We start from the raw sequence: 21,690 nt of genomic DNA, 5'->3' as shown, positions 1-21,690 counted from the left end.
GAGAACAACCCTCGCCCTGGAGCGCAGGGCCCCTCGGGTTACACCCTTCCCAAACCCCAGCTGATACGGAGACTACACCATCGATGCAGGCACACATGAAAGTGTAAAATAGCTTTTTATTTCTCCCATCGGGCCAACTCTGACAGAGGCAGAGGGTGGCTGCTGTTAGTCAAAGAGACCAAATCCCATGTCCTCATCAGACTCCTCCGACTCCTCCTTTGCTGCCTCCTTCGCTGGAGCAGCAGCAGCTGCAGCAGCAGGTGCAGCTGTTTCAGCCACCACAGGCATAGCTGCCACAAAAGCTGAGGGGTCTGCCAGGAAGGCCTTCACCTGTAAATGTGGAGGAAAAAAGTGTAAACTCACAGGGAATGAAACATTTTGCAGGACTGAACCTTTGCAATGATAAAGGCAGCACTTGCAGCTTGCCAGAATCCAAACAGGTCCACTTATCAGTAGCAGATATGAAGAACCAAAGACATTTCAGCTAAGCTTTCAGCCTCAAAGAAGGAATCCAGATAAATCAGCTTTCTCCTGCCACTTGTACACAAGATATGGAAGGAAGCAAGTGCCGCTTCTCCAGACACATCCCACACACAGGTGTGCCCCAGTCCTTTTAAACCAGGTGACATGCTGTGAATATGCCTGGCACTTCTAACAGAGTAAGAGGCTCTCTGCAGAGCTCAGAGCCAGCCGTTACCTTTTCAGCCAGCGGGAAGGTGTAGTCAGTCTCCACAGCCACGGCCAGGACACGCTTGTACCCATTGATGATGGAGTGGGGCACGGATGCGATGGTCGGGTACCCAATTTGCAGACAGATGCTGGCAACATTACGAACACCCTGTGAAGAGACAGACTTGTGTTTCTGTGGTCTGAGAAATAACCTAGGAATCACAGCAGAGGATGGCCAGATGACAGCTTTTACACTGCCAGAAAGGAAAGCATGCAATGCACGAAGGTAACAGCTCCAGTGAAATCAAGGCATCAATATTTAAATGTCACTGATCTCTGCTCTATGGTAACCACTGACAGGACCCAAGAGAACAGCATAAAAAGCTGTGTCAAGGGAGTTTTAAGTGGAATAATAAGAAACAGTTATTTCCCCTAAGGGTGGTAGGGCACTGAACAGGCTCCCCCCAAAGAATGCTCACGGCCCCAAGGCTGCCAGAGCTCAAGAAGCATTTGGAGAATGCTCTCGGGCACAGGGTAGGATTGCTGGGATGTCCTGTGCAGGGCCAGAAGTTGGACTTGATGATCCTTATGGGGCCCTTCCAATTCAGGATATTCCATGATTTTAACTGGCCTCAAATGACTTCTGAAGCAGATTCAGGTGAAGAATCCTATAGGAAGGTACTCCCTGACACACAGTTTCTCTAGGGAACCAGGGAGAGCTCCTGGCTCTGCAGGACCTCATGGAAAACACCAGACAGGACACTTTGTTCTGGCAGTGCTGGCTCCCAGAGCAGCGAGGGACAGGGCTGTGGCACTCACCTCCAGAAAGCGCTTGTGCAAGGTCTCCTCAGTGATGTCCAGCACTTCAGGGTTGTAAATGCTGCCATTATCAAAGACCTGCTGGATCACCAACCCGAAGGAGAACGGGGAGATGTTCAGCATGTTGAGCAGGGTGGCTTCGCTGGCACCCACTTTGTCTCCAGTCTTGATAAGCTGCACATCGCTCTGAGGAGATCAGAGAAAAGGAGTGAATACACACCAAGAAATTCCAATGAGCACAACCAACACACTCCACACTCAGCTCCACAGTCCAAGAAAGCCAGAGACCACGTAAACAAGTCCATGTCAGCCAGGAGAAAGGCAGCACCTTTCCTGCATTACCTACAAGTAGCTCACCTGCACATTCCTCTACCAGACCCCACCCTGGGAAATCTGATGGAGAACTTCAATCCTCCCACACTGCAAACCAAACCAGACACCCTCCTCCAGATCCCAAAGTGCAATAATCACACTGCTCATACAGTATCTTGGCACTAATGAGAGCTTTGGCCTTCACAGCTCCCTCAGCTGCCACAATCAGGGTCCCCCAGTTAAGGAAAAACTTAACTACAGCTCACTGACCAGAATTTCAATGGTTCCTCTGGAAATCTTTGTGGTGATGCCCAAGGCCTGGAAAAAGGAGGTCTTCTCGGGTCCAAGGCCCGTGTTCTGGGCTGGCACAGTCACATCACAAGGAGCGATGGCACCAGCACGGGCAGCAGCTGGCACCTGAGAGGGGGGAGACGAGAAGCTGCAAGAATGCTCACGTCCTCTCTGACATGCTTCTCCAGGAGAGACAGCACCCAGGCACACACAAGTGAGGCAGCTGAACTTAAGCAGTTTGGCTAAGACTGCAAGGGCCAATGCCCAACCCTTGAGGACTTCCTGTCCACCATGAAGACTCAGTTTTATCTGGTGTTCCATCTCAGCGTAAGCATGCAGTGAGGACTATATCCTTTACCTTGTTAGCCAGCAGCATGTCCCGGATCTCAGTCAGATCCTCCTTAGTGAAGACAAAGCCCACATTCCCACGGATGTGAGGCAGCAGCCTGAAGAAAAGATGACAGCCTTTAGTTTTACTCCTTAGACAACCTCCCCTCCTCCCAGACAGAGGACCCAGAAGTGCCCTCAGACAGCATTACCCACTTTTCTAGAGCAGGGTTATTCTCCAGATGACCACGAATAGCTTTGCGCATCATTGTATTCTTCCCCATCAGCACAACAGCTTTTCCACGCAGGGACATACGGATCTGCTGCATCTGCTTGGATCCCACGTTGTCTGCTCCCACAATGAAACATTTTGGGTAATCATCCAGGAGTTGCTAGAGCAAAACAAACACTGTGACTATACAAAAAAAAATCGGAGCAGTGCAGAGCAGCATTAAAACCACAACACATTAAAACGTAAAAAAAGGCTGTAAGAAGTTGGAGAATGATGAGCTCCAAATGAGGCTGGGTGTGCCATAGGCCGCATCTTTCACTCAGCTATGGAGTCACATCCCTGAACAAGCTTCAAGCGCCACGGTAAATTCTCAGGAGGCCTGATCTGGCCTATCTCATATTTCTTCCTCATGCCGGGAACTAGTTCAGACACCCCACAGCACTCACCTATTTCTTTTAAAAGCTCCCACAGCCCGACCCGCCCGGTTCCCGCTTCCCCGAGCCTGCCCCGGCAGCGCCCCACGAGGGCTCCGAGCCGACACTCACGATGATTTTCATAAAATAGTTGGACTTCCACGTAGCCCTGTCTTCCCTGGGCATCTCGGCGGTGCTCCAAGGATCGCCCGGTGGGTTTAAAGACGAGCTGGGACCTGCCAGGAAGAAGAGCGGCTCAGGTGGGTCCCCACCCATCCCTTCTATCTGCCCTGGGGCCCAGCGCTCCCAACCCCATAGTCCAGCCGCGGCCAAGATCCCGCTCCTGCTCCTGGTCCCGGTCCGCTCCCCTCAGCGGCCCCTCAGCCCCACCCAGACCCCGGAGCCGCCGGGCTGCGCCCGCACCTCCACGAGGGCTCCGGGAAAGAAAGGCCGCAGGGTGGGCTTGTCTCATTTTATACCGCGACTCACGACCAATCGCAGAGCGCCGCGGTGCTGCCTGCCCTCAGCTCATTGGCTGCCCGCCGCGTCAATCATCTGCCGCTCTGTGGGAAGCGCGTGACGCCAGCGGAAGGCGCGAACGGCGCAGGAGAGCGCACGACTGGGCGCGCGTCGCCCCCTGGTGGCCGGAGGAGCGCACTGCCCCTCCCTCCCTCTCTCCCTCCCTCAGCCCTGAGGGGCCCGCCCGGGCTCCTGACCCTCACAAGCTCGGGGGCGGAAAACAACCGCGACACAGGCGTGAATATAATGGTAAAAATTTTATTGGCTTAACTGCAAGAATTTTAAATGGAGAGAGAAAAAAAAAGCGGAGTTAGAAGTTTACAAGGGAGGAAAGAATCAAATAATTGTCGACCCAGCGGAGCTTCCCCCAACCCAGCCCAGTACATGATGGGAAAGGCCTTCCCCAGGGGTAGCGCCTGGCCCGGGGGTGCACACACACACCCTGCCGGAGCACCCCCAGCCCAACAGCGGCCGTGCTACCCTAAAACCGCACCTGGACTGAAGAACAGGCATTTTGGACACCCTCAGCAGCCGCATCCACCACCAGGCATTATTTGGCAGAGTAGCATCGGTGTGGCATGCCAGCATATCAGACACCAGATGAAGGCAGAAGGTAAGTGTGACATCATCTCGGTTAAGCACTAAGGCCAGAGGAGCCTCCTCTCAGCACCACACACCCCACACAGCACCCTGCACCCAGGGGTGCCACAAGTGTCACTGACAAAGCCTCAGCTAGCAGTGAGGTAGGTTAAAGACTCCCCAGACAGGGAGACTGAGGCACCGGATTACAGTTTGTAGGTGTCACACAAAGTGGGAGTGCCAGAAACATCTCACCCCTCTCCAGCATCTGCACACAACAGCTGTGTGTCCCCTCAGCACACCAAGGAAGTTGATCATTCCAGAGATAAACACAGGCAGCTTAGGAACATCCATATTAAGTCAAATAGACTTAGAAGATGAAAAGGCAAATGCACAAGGCCTCTTGCCTCAAGAATTTCCCAGAGCTGTGCTCAGCCCAGCTGACACAGCTCCAGTGCTCCCACAGCTCCCTCTGGCCTCACACCCACACACGGAGGTTGGTTTGTTGGGGAAAATTCGTGGGGCAGTTTCAGTGACCTGAGCAGGGCAGCACAGCACCGTGACAAGGTTACATGGGACAGTGACCCATGGGTTTCAGGGCTGGTTCCTGACACAGCCATCCCTGGAGCCCTATAATGCACCTGCTGAGCTGCAAACACAGCCAGATGCCAACGGTGACAGAGCTGCAGCTCTCTGGAGCAGGAATTCCAAACACTGCTCCCAGGGCTGGTACCACAGAATGCCCCTGCGAATTTCAGCACAGTGCTTCCCTCTCCACAGCACCCTCCAGCCAGAGACCTAAGAGTGCTTTACCAAACATGAACTAGGTCTCACAATAACCTCACAAATCCAGGCTAAACTGCCCCCATTTTACAGATGGGGAAACTGAGGCACAGTAAAACTTAGTGACTGGCCCAAAGCTGCACAGTTAGTCAGGAACAGACTGTGTCTCCCAGTTTTTTTCTCCTCAGTCACAAGACTTTTCTCTCACAGAAAGAAAGGAGCCCCTTCCCCAGTTAACCCTGTTCTAGTTTCAGGCAGCTGAAGAAGGAAACCAAGGTAAAAGATCTGAACTCTTTCCCCCCCTATTAAGACTCACTTTTAACATCCTGGAAGCTGGGCTTTGGGAGAACGGCAGGTGATTCAAATACAGCAGTTTACAGATTACAATAAAAACCAAAATTATACCTTTAGGTGACCCAGAGGAGGAAAAAAACACCCCAAATCTATTCACAGTTCACCTGCCTGTGCTAGAAAAAAAAATACAAGTCATGTTCCCTTGCCCATAGATTCCAGCCCCTCCCAACCCGCAAAAAAAAGGAAATATTGAATGTTAGTTAGGCTTAATAAAGCATTGAGATTACAGATGCAGTAAACCAGCCCAACTGGCACACTGCCTAGAACAGCACAGCTTGATATAAAAGTTGCTTTCTTAAAATCACTTCAAAACCAATTTCTGTATAAGAGGATTAAAAGTAAATTAGATATGAATTCAAAATCAGTGTAGAAATCTACAGTTCTTATCAAAGACAGGATACAGTATTCACTTTGATAGTAAAACTCCAAGTGTGTCATGCACACCTGACCCCCAGGACTCGTTATACCAGTAACAGTCAATATAAAAGGTTATTGCTGTAGCATCTCTCAGTAGAACATATTTAACAAGAGCACAGAAAAGGGAAACACCAAAGGGCTGATAGGTATTCTTAGCAAACTGGAAGAAGAAAGGATATAAATTTATGACTTTTTTTTTTTTCCTGGCTTCTTAAACCCTTCCTTTCAGCCATTCTTGTGACAGATTCAGGCCCTGATAGATGGGAGAGTTCCAGGCCAGATAAACACACAAACGTCACACTCGCTCATGACAGGGCTGGATGAAAAAGGCTGCTCTAACCTCTCTGCACCTGTGTTTAAAGAAGGGGTGATGCCTCTTCCTCTCCCAGGAGCAGCAGGTGAGGGGAGCAGATTCCCTGAGCTGGCCTGGGTGCCTATGGAGCTGCACGTCCCCACAGGAGAGCACAACAGTGCTGAGGGATGGTTGGGGCTTACCCCACCTCCTGCTCCAGTGTGCTGAGAAAAGGCATTGAGAAAGGGAGTAACAAACTAGGGAAAAAAAGGAAAACCACCCCACACAGTAACATCTTGATTCCTCTTAATTAAAAAAAGAGTAAGTGGTATTATCTCCTTTCAGTGTAATGGAACTGGAGAGACCCTTGCAGGGTCTTGGCTGCCTGCTCAGCAAGTCACACACACCATGTAACTCTGTGAGGAGAGCCAGGGTGGCACTGAGGTCACAGGGTGGCCGCCCTGTGCTGTCACTCACCCTGCACACGAGCAGGCAAAAGCCTGAGAATGAGGTGTCAAAGCAGAGGGTTGTGTTGTCTGCAAGTGTCACCATTTGCTCAGAGAGCTGACACAGGCTGAAATGTACTGGCAAAGCCTCCTGCTGCCAGGAGGGGGCTGGGAAAATCTCCCTGTTAGAGCCCTCGAGCTAAGCTCAGCTGTCAGTCACACACACAGACACACACACCATAATGAGGGATCTCAGCCTCTCTCTTCTGAGACACAGCAAGGGTGTTTCCAGTTTAATGGTCCATCTCATCTCTGGATCTACTGCCTCTCCATAGCAGCACTTCCCACCCCCCACCCCCCTCCTCCCCTGCCTGGTAAGGTTCCTAAGTCACAGTAATGTTCAGAGAGACAGAACTGCCAAGGGGGTGGCAGAAAGATGCTTGAGGGCCCATCTATAGTGCCTCTAACAGAAGAGCTTGAGGAAGCAGTTCTGGCAGTAGGGCTTGTCGTTCTGCTCCTTGAAGGTTCCTTTGTTGAGCTGCTTGAGGCAGAAGGCACAGACAAAGTGTTCTGGGTGGAATTTCTTGCCCATAGCAGTGATGCAGCGTCCTGTGATGGGCTTCTGGCAGCCGGAGCAGAGCGAGCCGCGGCGCTCGTGGTAATGCACCTCGCAGTAGGGCTGCCCGTCGTGCTCGAAGAAGCTGCCATTGACAAACGGGGTGAAACATTCCTGCAGCAGGACAAAGCAAAGGGGACAGGTTGTATGAGAAGCTGGGGTGGTGGGGAGGGGCAGCTCTACAAGCATCCTCTGCTCTATGGCACAGCCCAGCTGTGCTGTGGGCAGGTGAACTGCTGCCTTTCAGCACCGCCCAGTTATCCAGAGCCAAACTCTGTCCATCAGGAACAGCTTCCAAAATAAACCCTAAGAAATGGACAGATACAGACACAGGCAAGGGAATTAATCAGCTCCTTCACCCAGCTGGCTTCACTTCTACAAAGAAAATACTATGGATGAGTTATCAGAAGTATCCAGCCAGGAAAAAGGAGAATATTCCTGCCCTGAGATGGGAAACACTGCAGCACCATTCCGTGGCTTTTTTTTTCCCTTCACTCCAGCTTCCCCACAAGGGCAAGCAGAAAACAGGACCAACAGACTTTCATGCAGCAGAATCCTGATGAGCATGGGACTGGTTCCAGCTGAGAAAATCAGGCACAATTAATCTTTATGAGTGACCTCCCCAGAATGGCTGGCATTAGGCAGGTACACTCTGCAAAAGATTGTCCAGCCTGAAATATTTCCAGTTACACATGGGTCACTGCTGGGAGAAACTGTTTGTTCTGTAGTGCTAATGATGTTGAATAGATAAGCAGAGGAGGATACACCAGCTATGTCCTAATAAATGTTCAGAGCTGCTCCCTCCCCTCAGCATCAGGCAGCTGAGGACACTTCACTGCAGAACTCACAACAGAAGCACCCACTGTCCCCACCAGACTGGGGAGACTCCTCTACTTGTAAAAGTGGGAAACTGAGACAGCAGAGTATGGGAGGGAGTTTAGGACACTGCCAGATTTACCAAATATATCAGCAGCAAGACCCAGAGGAGCCAGTTTCCTGAACCCTGGTTTTGCTGTCCTCTTCCCCAGGGAGCACACTGAGTATCACACACAGCTGGCTCCCAGCGTGTGGACAAGAGTCCAGCAAACAGCATGCAGAGCCATGGGCAGTACCAGGAGAATGCAGCTTGTCTACAGCAAGTCCAAGACTTTACCAATGCTGACAGTTACTTCAGTGGACAGTCTCTTCCTTCAGTCAGCAGAACAGCTGAAAAGTTTGCTCTGCTTTTGCAGAAACAGGAAGAGAATCACATCTTGTGGCCTGGAAGAAATCTGTTCTGGCCTCACTAATTCAGGCCTCAGCAGGGGGAAAGGAAAACAGAACTGCTTGATAAAGTCTCAATCTCTGCATAAGAAGACATGGCCCTAACCAGCCCCATTCAGGCACAGCTTCTGCCTCACTGTGCACACCACTGCAGGAGCCACAGACAGTCCCAAGGGGTTGGTGACTGTCTGCTCTGAGCATCACAACAGGAATCAGCAGCTTGTGGTTCCGGCTGCTTGATCTGGTTTCTGCCTTCTCTCCCACTCTAGGAAACGGTGGCTGATTTGGCTCATCTCTTGGGGATGGTAAGAGTTAATATTTGCAATGCTCTCTGAAAGAGTGCCAAGCATTTAATCTGCAGTACTCCTGTTTATTATGCCTGTTGTGTGGAGCCTGCCACTATTTCATTGACTTGCATGTTTGTCTGAACAAGGTCACTCTCATTAGTTTACATTTTCAGATGGAGCATGGGAGGAATATCCTCAAAATCTGATTGCTGAGGCAAGTGCTCAGAGAGAAACTTAGCTTTTAATTATTTAAAGGTCACAGAAAATATCTCTATCTGTAAGCTGCTGCAGAAGCCCATAGTTAAGGCTGGGAACAGAAAGAGCAAAGCAACTCCAAAGTTTAATATAAACAGAAAGAGAACAAGAAGATGTTTTGTTGCTGGCATGTTTTTATGTTGTGGGGCTGGCTGCCCTTCACTACCCCACAGACACCTTACCCCAATATGGGACAGATGCCTCAGGGTGGAAACAAGAGGGGTCATACAGCAGCAGCAAAGGACCTTGGGTTTCTTACCCGACAGACAAAGCACTCAGGGTGCCACAGGGTGTTCAAGGCAGAGATGTAGTTTTCCAGGATAGCCCGGGCACAGCCTCCACACTTGGGAGCAAACATATCAAAGTAGTCCTTGCGGCAATAGGCTTTGCCATCCTTCTCATGAAATCCTGCCAGAAGAGAGGAGAGGCAAAGGGATCAGCTCCTCATCCTCACCTGTGGTCACACAACCTGTGCAGGGTAACCCATGTGGGTAGGATCATCCTTCCTCCTGCTAACACATAGAGCAGCTAGAGCTGTTTCTTGTTCTGTTCCCTTCCCATCCCAGCAGAGGCATGTTCTTCCTCCCCAGGGAGAAGCCATTATTACTGGTATCATCCTTCCCCCATAAACAGCTCCCTTGGAACTCCAGTAGCTCCCCTGTGAAGCAGCTCTGCCTCACTCCCTCATCTGCAGTTCAGAGGGGAGATGGCTTTCCCCTTGCATAAACCAGCAATACCTTCAGGTCCAAAGAAAGCTCCACACTGAGCACAGAAAAAGTGTTCAGGGTGCCATGTTCTGTCCAAAGCCGTCACCACTTTCTGTTGAGAAGAAAACACAAAGTGCAGGTCGTGTAAATGACTTGGAGGTGAGTAAGGGGGGCTAGAGAGAGGACACACGAATGTTGGGGCTGACAAGAGCAAGCATTAAAATAGACTGTCCTTTAGAGAGCAGAGTCAATTTGCCCCTGCCTCTGGCTCACTCAGACTTTCCCACTGCACACTTTTTTTTACCCTAAAAGGATCTTAGGCACTGCTTCCTCCCTTACACAGGGCCCCATCCAATCCTAAGAACCAGCACTGGTGCCTGTTACCACAGGCTACCAACAACAAAAGCTGAGCAATGATGGAGCAATGTGGGGTTCTGAAGGAACTCCAGCAAAGGTAAGAGGGACCAACTCCACTCACTAGTGTAAGAATTTGACTCTGCCAAGTTGTTTCCCTTTCAAAGGAAGGGCAGAACAACTACAGAAATCCCAGAACAAAACCTTCCACCCAGGATACATGGGTGAAGTGGAATTTTAACACCTAGGCCTGCAGCAACTTGCCAGCACCGTGACTCCCCCAAGGAACTCACATCAAGGATGGGCCCGTTGCAGTAGTAGCAGCGAGGAGAGAAGAGGTTGTGATAGTCCTTCTCGCAGTAGGGCTGCCCATCCCGCTCAAAGAAGTTCCGAGAGCCGATCTCCTCCTGGCAGTGGGTGCAGACGAAGTGCTCAGGGTGCCAGGTTTTCCCCATGGCTGTAACTACCTGTTGGGAAAACAGATTTTGGAGAACAACTCTATCTCTCCCTCCCCCTAGACCACATGACAAGATACCAGCTGGAGGTCAGCAAGAATGACAAGTTCTACTACTCAAGTGAGCCCTGGACTGGGGTAGCATGAAAACTGAATTACCTATCATCTCAGGAGAGGGCAGTCCCTCAGGGGCAGGGTAGAGGTCACTGGAGGAGCTTACAGCGTACCTAGCCAGTGGATAAATAGAGTACTTCAGTTTCTCCAGCATCTCCAGTCTCTCCAGCCTCACGAAACAGCCCTCCCCGTTACTCCCAGCTGCAGCCCAAGGTTCAGCAATAAGGCAGCACCTTCAACTCACCTGCCCAGCAATAGGCTTCTTGCAGGCTCCACAGACACCTTTGGCAACTGTAGCTACACCCAGTTTATTCAGGTCAGACTGAAGACTTCCCAGCATGGTATCCAGCTGACTGCCAGGCTTGGAGGCTGTGGATGGAGGGGAGCTGCTCCCAGCTTTTCCCTGCGCCATGAACTGCAGGTAAGACAAAACAAATACTGTAAGGTGAATGGTGCTATGCTTATCAGATAAATGCCTGCTGTTGCTGCCAGTGACTCCTCTGCAGAGACAGACAGGAGTCAGCTATGCTCTCTGAAGAAGCTGGTGAGAGCCAGGAACAAGTACATACATGTATTCTGACCATGCAGAGACAAGCAGAGAACTGAGATATGTAACAGCAGAGTTGTGAACTGAGAATTTGATTTTCTTTCACTGCACATACAGCAAGTCACCAGCACATCCCAGGCACTCAGTACACTGCTCTCTAAGCCTCTGCCAAAAATCTCCCTTTACCTCATCAGTTCCTGGCCAGCTGACAAAAAGCAGACACCATCCAGAGGGCCCCTTCTCCTTGACCTCTCTCCATTCCTATGCTCTTGCTCTCAGTTGTCTCTCCCCTCTGATAGAGATGCTCTTCTCTCCCTCATCTCATCTTCCTTTCAGCTAGGAATTTTTCTCAATTTTTCTCCCTTTGCACCACCATCTGCACATCTGTTTGCCAAGTCTCTCTCTCACTCTCAGGTGGTTCTCAACCCATGCCTGACCTAAGCAACTGGAAGCAGGAAGGAAGCAACTCCCTCCCAGCTGGCTGCTGTTTACCTACAGAGAGGGCAGTGCATCCCCAGCAGACTGGGCTGCTAAGTGTATTGTAGTTGGAAATGCACCAGTGGGGGGAAGGGGATTTGGATGCTTGTCTCAGAGGCCGTTTCTAAACTCACACCACCGCAGCACACACGGCTTGGAAAGCCTTCCAGAGGAGGGGAGAAATGTTTTACTGAGGTTCATAACTTTATAAACAAAGTGTTATGTTCTCCTTGGCCACCACAGCCCCCTTTACAGACAAATCCCAGCAAGCAAATAAGAGATTATTTTAGCTGACTTGGCACTGCCATAGCTACTGTCAGGCTAAGGGACACACAAAGAAGTTGGGTTTAGAGCACATTTGCTTTTACTAAGAGTGTAAATTAAAAGACACAAAATCTATGTCTATCAACAACCCACCAACCTGCTGCCAGCATAGCCAAAGGAGCAGGAACATGCTGAATTGTTCCAAGCCTTGGCAGACTCTGCCCCTCCAGCCACAGGAGGAGCTCTATTCCCTGTCCTGCAGCTGCTTGTCCTTGCAGCTGACCAGTTTATTCAATGACAAATCCTGGTTTCTGCTCGTTCGTATAAACATTCTCACGACATACATGAATTGAGCTGCTTTTACACACACATCCACACACTCCCCAGCCTTGTCTCACACGCAGCATTACTCCCAGTGGATCCTAACACACAGCTTTTCCCCTCCACTCTCAACTCACCTCTCCTAGTCCAGCAGCACAGAGCAGCCCCATCACACCCCAGCATCCTCAGCCTAAAACAAACCCTTCACCACACAACACACATTTGCTACCAAAACTGTTACAGTGACTGCCTCCAAAGCACACACACAAATGCAAGGATACTCTCACAGAGAGACACAGCAGGTGTTTGGAGACAAAGCCTGTCCAGAGCCCCAGGATAAAGCCCAGGCTTCCTGCATGGTGCAGCAGGAAGAAAAGGGCTGCTCTGTGTGGAAAGAATCACAGCTTCTCTTGCTCTAGCCATGGGCTATGGCCATGCAGGGCAGGCACAGATGCCACACACAAGTGATAAATACCATCCAGGGAGAAAGGAGATGAGATGAATTCAACATGTAGCAACAGAGGACTTCACCCTTGTAGTGACCTGGAGGGACCACACAGTCCTGCCAGTCACAGCTGACCCCAGAGCAGGTACAAACACCTGTGCACACCTCCATTTCTAGCTGGCCTGCCCATCCAGCCCTCTTGACAGCTCACAAATGAGCCCCCACCTGAAAGAGGTCTGTTTCCACCTCCTGTACATAATGCATGCTGTTTGTAGGGGGCACTCAGCACATCATCCTCATGCAAAGGCCCCTCAAACTCCCACCCTTCACTCCGAGATCTGGCATCACTCAAGTTCAGAGCGGAGCTCTATGAGTAGCAAACCATGCAATATAGGATATTATCCACATTAACAGTGCTGAGAGCTGCAGGAGCAGATCCCAGCACACTCATCAGCCAGAAAAGCATACACCATGCTGAGGAAACAGAAAGGGGATCCTGCCTTGTCATGGGCTGTGAGGCCCTGGGGTGCAGGAGCAGCCAACAGACTGGCACTGCGGACTAGGGGAGGAGCAGAGGTCACCTAGAAAGTACAACAGGTCAAGATGCAGAGATGTTTCTTGCTCACTGTTTTAGAGCTGCCTGTACACTAACACTGCACTGCACATATATGTTAAGACTCCCCACCACCCTGGAGCTACCGCCCTTCCCTGGCAGGAGATGCAGAATCCAGGTCATGACCATGCCATCTCCTCCCCTAAATCCACTCACGCAGTGGACACCTGCCTAAAAGGGCAAACAGAGGAAGGACTGCTGAGTTGCTCCTTCCAGTATGCATGTTCTGCCATCTTTTACTCCCCCCACTTCAGAGAGATTGTGGCAGGGAGAGCTCCAGGCTGTGTTTCAGAGTTACCTTCTTAATCTCAGAGGGAAATGAGAATCCCTGTTGCATGAAGTGCCTGTCAGGACACACAGGACCCACATTTCCCAAGTTATTGCACAGACATGTACTGTGCAGTACTACAGCTGGGATTAGATATTGTCCATGAGTCCTCCCTCCTATCCAGCAGTTCATACCAGCCTTTACCTGAACACTCTATCTACTGAGCTGTCAAATTACAAGCAGTAGTTGGATTGGAAAATACTGCTAAAAACACAAATCAGAATAGAGAAGCCTGCCTGCGTTTCTGGGAAGAAAACTTCATCTTCAGTCTGACAGCCAACAGAGACAACTGCCTTGGTGCTAGGAGTCCAGGTCTGGAGAGAACAGGAATGTTTGGGATCTTCATTAGGAGGGGTGCCCACAACAGAAACCTCATGATAATCATTATCAGAAGCTTCCCACTGGAAGAGAGGCTGGGGAGCCAAGCTGAAGGAAGAGGAAGAGACTGAACTAGGAGCTGGGGTAGATGACACATGGGAAGGCTGAGGTGGGAGTGAGAGAAGAGGTGCAGGGCCAGAGGCAGGAGAAGGAGAAGCATTAGCAGGGACTATCTTTGCAGGTTCTTTGGAAGGCTGGAGCTGGGAAGAGACTGGAACAGAGATTGTCCTCCTGGAGAGGAGCGGGGATTCTGGAGGAAAAACCACCTAGAAAGACACAGAGGAAGAAGAAAGGTGAATAAATCCAAAGAGGAACCAACAAGCACTTCCTTTAACAGGAAGGCTGGCTGCTACCAGTATGTTTATCTAAGGGGGAAAAGCAGCAAGAAGGAGAAGGGAGCTACAAAAGGTGCTGCTCTTTGTAGCTTAAGGAAAGAGCACCATTTTACTCATCCCCAGAAAGGCCTGCACAGGTACAGCACTGGACAAAACAAAGCATGCCTGTGTATCAGGTTTTCCAGTGGGGTTTTAAAAATAATCCTCACATGGACATTTGAGATGTAATAGCAGCAGACTGCATCAACAGATAGCATAAGCAGCTCCCTCCGATCCCACTCCAGTTCTTAAACATCCAGAACTAGGACCCTGCTTTCCCTCTCAAGCCAGATATGGGTGAATAGTTACTTCTTCATTTTGTATTGTTTAGGATGCTCAGAAACTCAATCTGCACCTCCACACAATGCGATCTGGACAGAGGGACATGCTGGAATTTCCCAGTGCGTGACCCTGCTTTCTACCTTCTCTACTTGCTGTTCACCACTCTGCTCTTCCCCCCGGGGCCTGGCAGTGACAATGACCCCCTCTGTCAGCCAGGCATCCTGGCTTTGCCACTCTTCCTGCTCCTGGTTATCGATGCCCAGTCTGTCCTGAAGCTCCTCAATCATGCGATCTTGGGACTCAGTCTTGTGGAATATGGCAGGACCTAGTTTACGCCTTGGAGAGAGGTCCCGAGACATTGGATGCACGTTCGCAGTCTCTTTTGTCCTCTTGATTAAAGATTTTATCTAAATGACAAAGGCAATAGTATCAGCAGAGAAGAGCAAAGTCAGAGCAAGCCCCAAGATGCAACAGCACAAACTCAAAGACATTAGTGACAATTGTGAGCAGGAAGAGTGATGGCATTTATTCCACAATGCCAAAATTCCTCTTGGCACAGCCCAGAACAGTGACTCAGTGCAAGGAAAAACCCTGTAAGGATAATCACAGCGGCCAAAAATAACTGTCTAGAAAAGGAAGGGAAAGATTAACCAGTGGGAAGCCAAGACAGGAGGTGCAGCATGAGCACTCCACTGAGCATTACAGAAACCTCAGCATCACAAGGGCACAGAGCTGCGCCTCTGTGTTTGCCCTTGACAGGCACAAGGCTCTTGGTCAGAGATGTCTGATGCACAAAGTGTACTTCCAGCATGGAAAGGAACACTGATAGCTTCAGTAATGAGACTTAAAATGGTAGACAGAGCAGAGGAGCTGCCATCCCAATCAGTAGCATGAAACAGCCCTTTCAGCTTTTTGGAGGTCTCTGTGGACTGAGCCTTACCCCAGTTAGGTAACAGAAGTCCATTTCACAAGGAAGTCCCTACAAACTGCCATGTTCTGTGCTGCTGAACCACATGCAGAAGAGATAAAGATAAAGCTGGGGGTTGTGAAGCCCTGTGAGATGCAGCTGTCAGTGACACCGCTCAGAGCTCGTGCTGTTAGTGGGGTGAGCCCGGGCACACTCACTGCAGGCACACACTGTTAGTGTGCTGGCAGAACAGTCCTGGCTAGGACTCGCCCTCCTCCTACGTTCACTCAGTGCCTGCCTGGCCTGACGCAGAAATCCTCTCAATGGGTGGTTTGGAGACACATGGCAGATCCCATTCAGCCTTCCCAAAGGTTTCAGGAGATTCCGGAGTGACTGCAGAGCTTCTGAATTGCTCCTTTTCCTGGTCTCCTCTGGCCTTGTTCGTGTTAGCAGTACCTGCCTTCCTAAGTGTTCTGTCTCTGCCCTGCCTCTTGTTGCCCAGATCAGGACAGTGGTATACCTTGGTTTCATGTGGCACTTCAGCTTTTAGCTCCTGTTCTTGCTTCACTACAAAGCCCAACTGGTTTTTAGTGTCTGGGAAGACATCCCACCGATCCAGGGCAAAAACAGAAGGTTCATTAACAGAATCCAAAACATTGTCATTCTTTGCATGCACCTCTGGCACATGTGCAGGCAGCTCCAGGGGCCACAGCTCATCTAACGCTGTTTCCACACTGCTGCCCTGGGAGGAAAGAGCTGAGTTCTCCCTGAGTGCTCCCTGCTGATGCAGGTCCTTGGCTATCTGCCCCTTCCTTGAAATGGGTACACTTGAGATTTTGGGGTCAGTTCTCTGCTCCTTCTTCTCAGTCTCTTTTGCCACATCATACCCTAAGCCCTGTGCCTCCACATTAGCAGACCTACAGAGAAGCTCCACACTGGAAGCTGGCACAGCCTGGGAAGTATTTCTGGAAGAGTCAGGCTTTCTGTTCAGCTGAGCTAAGCTGGCAGAGGCCACTTGCTCCCCACGAGTAGCATAACCAGAGGAGCTCCGTGGTGGGGGCACAGGGACCGTTTGTGCTAAATGGAGCACAGGTGGAAGGGCAGCAGGGTGCCCTGACAAAGGCAGAACCGCAGTGTCACTGCCTTCCTCAAGGCAGGTGTCTGCTGAGGGGACAGATGTTGGCACTGTTGAGTCCCCACTGTGACTTGCAGAAGGGTGTTTGGAATGGGACAGCACTGTTAAACTGTGAGGAGTGTTGCTGGAGTCTGCACTTGCTGAACTGGGAGCTGGTTCTAGGGAAGATTCAGAAATCAGAGACATAGTGGAACTAGTCTGCAAAAGAAGAGATAGAAGGAATAAGGAGAGAAAAAGATAATGACAGAGATAAGGAGAAGGAAAAAAAGGCACAGAATTAGGCATAAGAATCATGACCCCCAAATCAAAAAGCCATCTTGACCCAAATCCTTACTTCCAAGAGTAAGGAAGAAAAATGAGACACCAAAGGGCAGAATCAGTATGACATTGTACCAATCTTCACAAGTTCTACAGCCACTGGGATCCTTTTCCTGGGCCCTCCTCCTCAGTGACAGCTCAATGTTCACCTGCAGCTGTGATGGGGCCATGGCATGGCCACTGCCACTGCTGGGAAGCCAGCTCCAAACCCAGGATTGTCTCAACTGTGAATAAAGGTCACGTAAACTTACTCACAGTCAGACATGTAAATTTTGTTTTCCAAAGCTGTAAAAAATTCAATCAATGAATAGAACAAAGCATGACATTTTCTTCTTGATACACTTAATAAAATGCTCCAGTTGGCTGAGTTCATGGCAATGAAAACAAAGCTTCAGGCATTCACAGCAAGAGCAGATGACATGGGCTTTGTTCTATTCACATCACTAATCTCACCTTGGAAGTGACACACACTGAATCTATACAAGCCTGTCAGTCATTCCACGCCCTAGTGAGCATTGCTTAGGTGGCAGATTAGCCTCTTCCCCTTAGGCCAAAGACTCCACATTGACATTGTAATAAAATCAGTATTAATTTTGATCCAAAAAAATTCTAAGAAGAGCAATTAATACATATGTTTTGGTTTTCCTTTACTTACAGGATCTTTTGAAAACAAAAGATCACAGGTCCTTCTTTCCCCACTTCCAGTGGTTCCTGACTAAACTCTAGGAGACAAAGTATTACTACTCCTTTTTCTTAGAAAGGGAGACTCAGAACAGCGATTTGGACAAGCTCACACAGCAGGTCAACCTAAGACCAAGACTGTGCCTTCTCAGTTTTAAAAATGTGCCCACAAAGGATTTCCAAATCCAAGAGCTATCAAGACCTGCTCTGACTCTTCGTCATATTTTCCAGAGAAGCCTAAAGAGGTCAGATGCTTATGCTCTGAGGTGGAAGGACACATAACTTCCTAAGCCCTAAGTATGCTACCTCAGTCTCCATTTACCTTTCTGAGATACTTATCATGAAAAAAACTACATAATTAAAATAAAAACCAGATCATGCACAAAACCTGTCAGTAAATGGAAGAATAATAACCTTCAGCTGACCTGAGCTCCTGCAATGCTGAGGGGCCAGGAGCTGGCACACATGCACACGCTTGCAAAGTCACACCAGTAGTGCTACAAGGAGACTGTTCTCAGGAAGAAAAGAGCAATAAGAGACCAAATTTCATGACTAGCCAGTATATTAAAATGAGGGAATATCCCAATATGCCCTCTCCCTGAATTTTGCCTAAGCTGGGTACACCTGTAAAAGTAACCTGGTTTTATGCTGTGCTTCACATTTGATTTCCAGACTTCCTAAAATGAAGTCAGTCACTTTCAAGGCAAGAGTAACGTTTTGCTCAAACAGTATTTTCAACATACTGAAACCATACTATATCCAAAATAAAAGCAATGGGTGAGCACTCAACAGTAACAGAACAGTTAACTACGAGTATCCAGCTATGCAGTAAGCAGGCATCACATTACACAGGAATGGCAGAGGGTAAAAAAACAAGTGCATTAATTAATCTCAGTGCCTGATGACCGATTAACCAGATAACCAAAATCAAATGGATACTGTAAGCAAAAACAAGGGGCAACAAATTAGGGTGAGCAAAATATAATAAAAGGGTAATGTACCATCACCTTTAACTGAGGGGTACAAGGTAAATCAAGCACCAGTGCCCTCCACTCCTCCCATCCTCATCTATTGCAACTTCTATCAATTCCAACTAATTACACATCATATTTGGGTTTTTTATCCTATATCCTACAGTCACACACAGGTCTGATACTCAAACAGCAGCCTTTCATATTCCACCTTCACAAGGACTCCCCTTGTCTCCCTTATATTCTGTCACTGGTACAGACTAGAATACATTTTTACAGCCAAGTTAACACACCCAGCTGGCACAAATAGAAGAGGTACAACCAAAAAAAAAAAAAGACTGAAGGGAAAATGAAGCAACCTGGACAACAGGAGAAAAGGAAAGTAACGCAAAAACAGTCAATGACATCATTAACAAAAGGGAAATGATCACAGAAGCCATACTCCAGAAAGAATGTTTAGGCACAGACGAGCTCAGTGCTTCACAAAAATACCAATGCTGTGCTTAATAAAGCCCAGATCTTAATATCTTGTTGCATTTCAATTTGGTCTCCGAGGTCAACTGAAAACCAAGCCAGGAAGGCAGGTGGTGTTAGTCACAGCAGCTCTTCTCTGTCACCCAGGTTTTAGTGGACATTGGAGCTTTAGAATCTTCTCAAGAGTGCAAAGTACTGAACACCCACACTTAAAAATGTCCACTCCCTGTATCTCACCAAAGAAACCTGTGCTGGGCAAGGTTATTCTCAGCTGCCAAGAGCTCACCTGGGAGCAAAGGCTGGGCCACTCCCTGAGCTAGTTTCTGATAAAAGCAGCAGGGGCACAAGGCCATGTGCTCAGCTCCCCCAGCACATGGAAAGAGCAGGGCACAGAATGCCAGAAGCACAAGTGGGAACTCTCTCCAGCTTCACAACACTGCAGTGGTTCAACCAGGCTGAACAGAGCTTGTGGCTATCCTGCACCACACCTTAGGACCTCAGAAGGAGAAAAAAGGCAACACTAAGGTGTCAATATTTGCAACTGACTAAGCACACGCTACAGTAAGTCTAGAGAAAACACTGAGGAACTCACAGATTCTCACTGATTTAGGTGCATGTGCCAGGAATGGCAGAGAGAATTCTATTCCAGCAAGGACGAGGCAAGTGAAGCTTCTCAGAACACGTGTGCCCAGTGCTAGGTTCTGAACTCACACACTTGTAACAACTCTGGGTATTGTACTGATCTCCATGGGACCCACCAAGCACAGAAAGAACAGCAAACAGCAAAAGCTGTCACTACATGTTCTGTACCTCCCCTCACAAAACATTGCTCAGCTCTGGCTGCCCTACCTAATGTCATCTAGGAGGGGATGGAGTTCAGCACAGACAAGAAATCTCAGGCATCCAGCAGAATCTTCCATACAGGAATAAAACAGAGTTAGGAACTGATTTAGGATTAGAAAGCAGATAGGTATGTCAAAAAGGCAAACCTAACAAAGAGATTATCCAGTATATTTGCTTTCTCCAGCTCTCAGAAGAAATCCAAGTCAATAATTCAGTAAAACTATAAGCAAAGCAGCTGAAAGTAGAAAGTATTTTTCATTTTGCCATGAGTATGGGTAAATGAAATCCCATGAGAACAACCTCCACAGTTCACCATCTAGGGCAGGGGTGGTAACACACCTACATGAATAAAGAAAAAGTTATTCAAGTACATATGCTGACACTGAATAGTACTTGCTGTCCTTTGCCCCCACAAGAAACTGAAACTTTAATCTCATGTTGAGGTGAATAAGAGATTTTGTTTTAAGATAAAACCTTTGAAATCTCCTTTTGTCTGATGTAAATGCTTCAGTGCTCACACCAAAAGCCTGGAATATCCATTCTCCTCAGGAAAAGCACATCAGGGAAAAAACACACTCCAGAGAGGAGTCATCCCACAGAACAGAAGGGCCTGGTCTCTGTCAGAAAGCAGAGTGATGTCCCATGCCTCTCTCCTTCTCATTAAGTTGCAGCACAGCAAAATAATTCACTCTACCAAGCAGTAACAAAGCTCATTATCTTTGGCAAACAGACAAACTGCAGAACTGAAGGAAAAACAGATCCCAGAACTGCCTTACCCTGCCAGTGATGATAATTTATAGCAGTCAAGGACACCTACAGCCCCCCTCAGAAAGCACAAATATACCACAGGAAGTTTATCAGAGCAAATGTGAGAGGTAAAGGAGGCATTCTGGAGACCAACCAAGGTCAGCAAATGTGGTTAACAGGCAAGAGAGACTGGGGTGGGTAGAGAGCACCAAGATGAAGCATTAAGCTGCCATGACAGGGTACCTTGAAGTCAGAGAGAGATGCCATCAGCTCATCCAGTTCTCGTGTAGCTGAAGAAGCAGAAATTCGGGTCTGCTGCTGACTGGCAGTGACACGCTGGGGGCTGCTCACCTCGCCCTGGCTCACAGTGATTGCAGGCCTGGCCAGGGGGAAAAATTAAAAGGAAATTTTAAGAAGAGTGTGTTTAAACATGGGAGGGCATTCCTAGACTGAAGTCCCACTGTTCCCCCAAGTAAGCAGAGCATGAGAAGCTTCAGCAGCACAGCCCAACCTGGCCCAGCTTCCCAAGCACTGCAGACCCTGCCTCACGTGTGCACTCACATCCATCCCATCCACTAAGAAACAGATGATGCCTGAACATTCATTTTGTATTTGTGGTCAGCTGTAAATCTGAGCTTGAACAGTCTACCTCTAATGGATGACTTATGCATTTTTCCATCCAGAAGTAGATTACAAAGCACCAGTACCCACCTGACTTCTGACCCTTTAGACAAAGCCCATCTTCCACCCATCACTCTCCTGCAGCAGCTGCCCCTACACTACAGTCACCATTCCCCCAGGAGCCCATCTCACCCCCACCCAAGCCTGCAACCAGCACAACATTACTCACACTGGACTTGGCACAGAGCTCTCCAGCTCATCCAGCAGGCTCTCCACACTGGGACGCACATCTTCAATCCCACGTGCACCATTTCGCTTTGGCTTTTCTTTTGTAGGGGGTGCAGCCTTCCCTCCCCCTGAGCTGCTGTTCTCTGGGACCACATAGTGAGGGCCAGCCACGTTGGGCAGTGATGGGCTTCTGCCAGCCTCATCTGAAGAAAGGGGAGCAGAAAAGAGCCATT

The 21,690-nt window shown here is 49.1% G+C and overlaps 2 protein-coding genes across 2 annotated transcripts in view; both read right to left on the bottom strand.

Moving 5' to 3' along the window:
• Nucleotides 1-96: 96 nt before the first annotated feature.
• Nucleotides 97-3,604, bottom strand: RPLP0 (ribosomal protein lateral stalk subunit P0). Its single transcript, XM_009092303.4, has 8 exons — nucleotides 3,487-3,604; nucleotides 3,196-3,299; nucleotides 2,635-2,810; nucleotides 2,450-2,537; nucleotides 2,071-2,217; nucleotides 1,489-1,674; nucleotides 698-838; nucleotides 97-330 (listed from the first exon to the last, which is right to left on the bottom strand). The coding sequence occupies exons 1-8, from the start codon at nucleotides 3,533-3,535 to the stop codon at nucleotides 166-168; spliced, it is 1,056 nt and encodes a 351-aa protein (XP_009090551.2). The 5' UTR covers nucleotides 3,536-3,604; the 3' UTR covers nucleotides 97-165.
• Nucleotides 3,605-3,824: 220 nt separating this feature from the next.
• PXN (paxillin) overlaps nucleotides 3,825-21,690 on the bottom strand; it is a 45,067-nt gene continuing 27,201 nt past the window's right edge. The window contains exons 5-11 of the mRNA XM_030231928.2: nucleotides 21,459-21,660; nucleotides 20,852-20,987; nucleotides 10,748-10,918; nucleotides 10,229-10,402; nucleotides 9,612-9,693; nucleotides 9,134-9,282; nucleotides 3,825-7,183 (exon numbers count right to left, since the gene is read on the bottom strand). Coding sequence (XP_030087788.1) covers nucleotides 6,917-7,183; nucleotides 9,134-9,282; nucleotides 9,612-9,693; nucleotides 10,229-10,402; nucleotides 10,748-10,918; nucleotides 20,852-20,987; nucleotides 21,459-21,660 — 1,181 coding nt within the window. The 3' untranslated portion in view covers nucleotides 3,825-6,916. The remainder of the gene's footprint in view (nucleotides 7,184-9,133; nucleotides 9,283-9,611; nucleotides 9,694-10,228; nucleotides 10,403-10,747; nucleotides 10,919-20,851; nucleotides 20,988-21,458; nucleotides 21,661-21,690) is intronic.

The sequence above is a fragment of the Serinus canaria genome, chromosome 15 (assembly GCF_022539315.1).
Source record: "Serinus canaria isolate serCan28SL12 chromosome 15, serCan2020, whole genome shotgun sequence".
In the NCBI taxonomy this organism is placed as follows: domain Eukaryota; kingdom Metazoa; phylum Chordata; class Aves; order Passeriformes; family Fringillidae; genus Serinus; species Serinus canaria.
The sequence above is the reverse complement of the archived record's forward strand: the minus strand, read 5'-3'. Positions and strand labels throughout refer to the sequence as shown.

Bases quoted from the DNA above. Each gene is read 5' to 3' on its own strand.
- RPLP0 (XM_009092303.4), bottom strand. From the start codon at position 3,535: ATGAGACAAGCCCACCCTGCGGCCTTTCTTTCCCGGAGCCCTCGTGGA. The intron at 2,811-3,195 runs GTGAGTGTCGGC...GTTTTGCTCTAG, and splicing joins ACTATTTTATGAAAATCATC to CAACTCCTGGATGATTACCC. The intron at 1,675-2,070 runs GTCAGTGAGCTG...TGATCTCCTCAG, and splicing joins GAGGAACCATTGAAATTCTG to AGCGATGTGCAGCTTATCAA.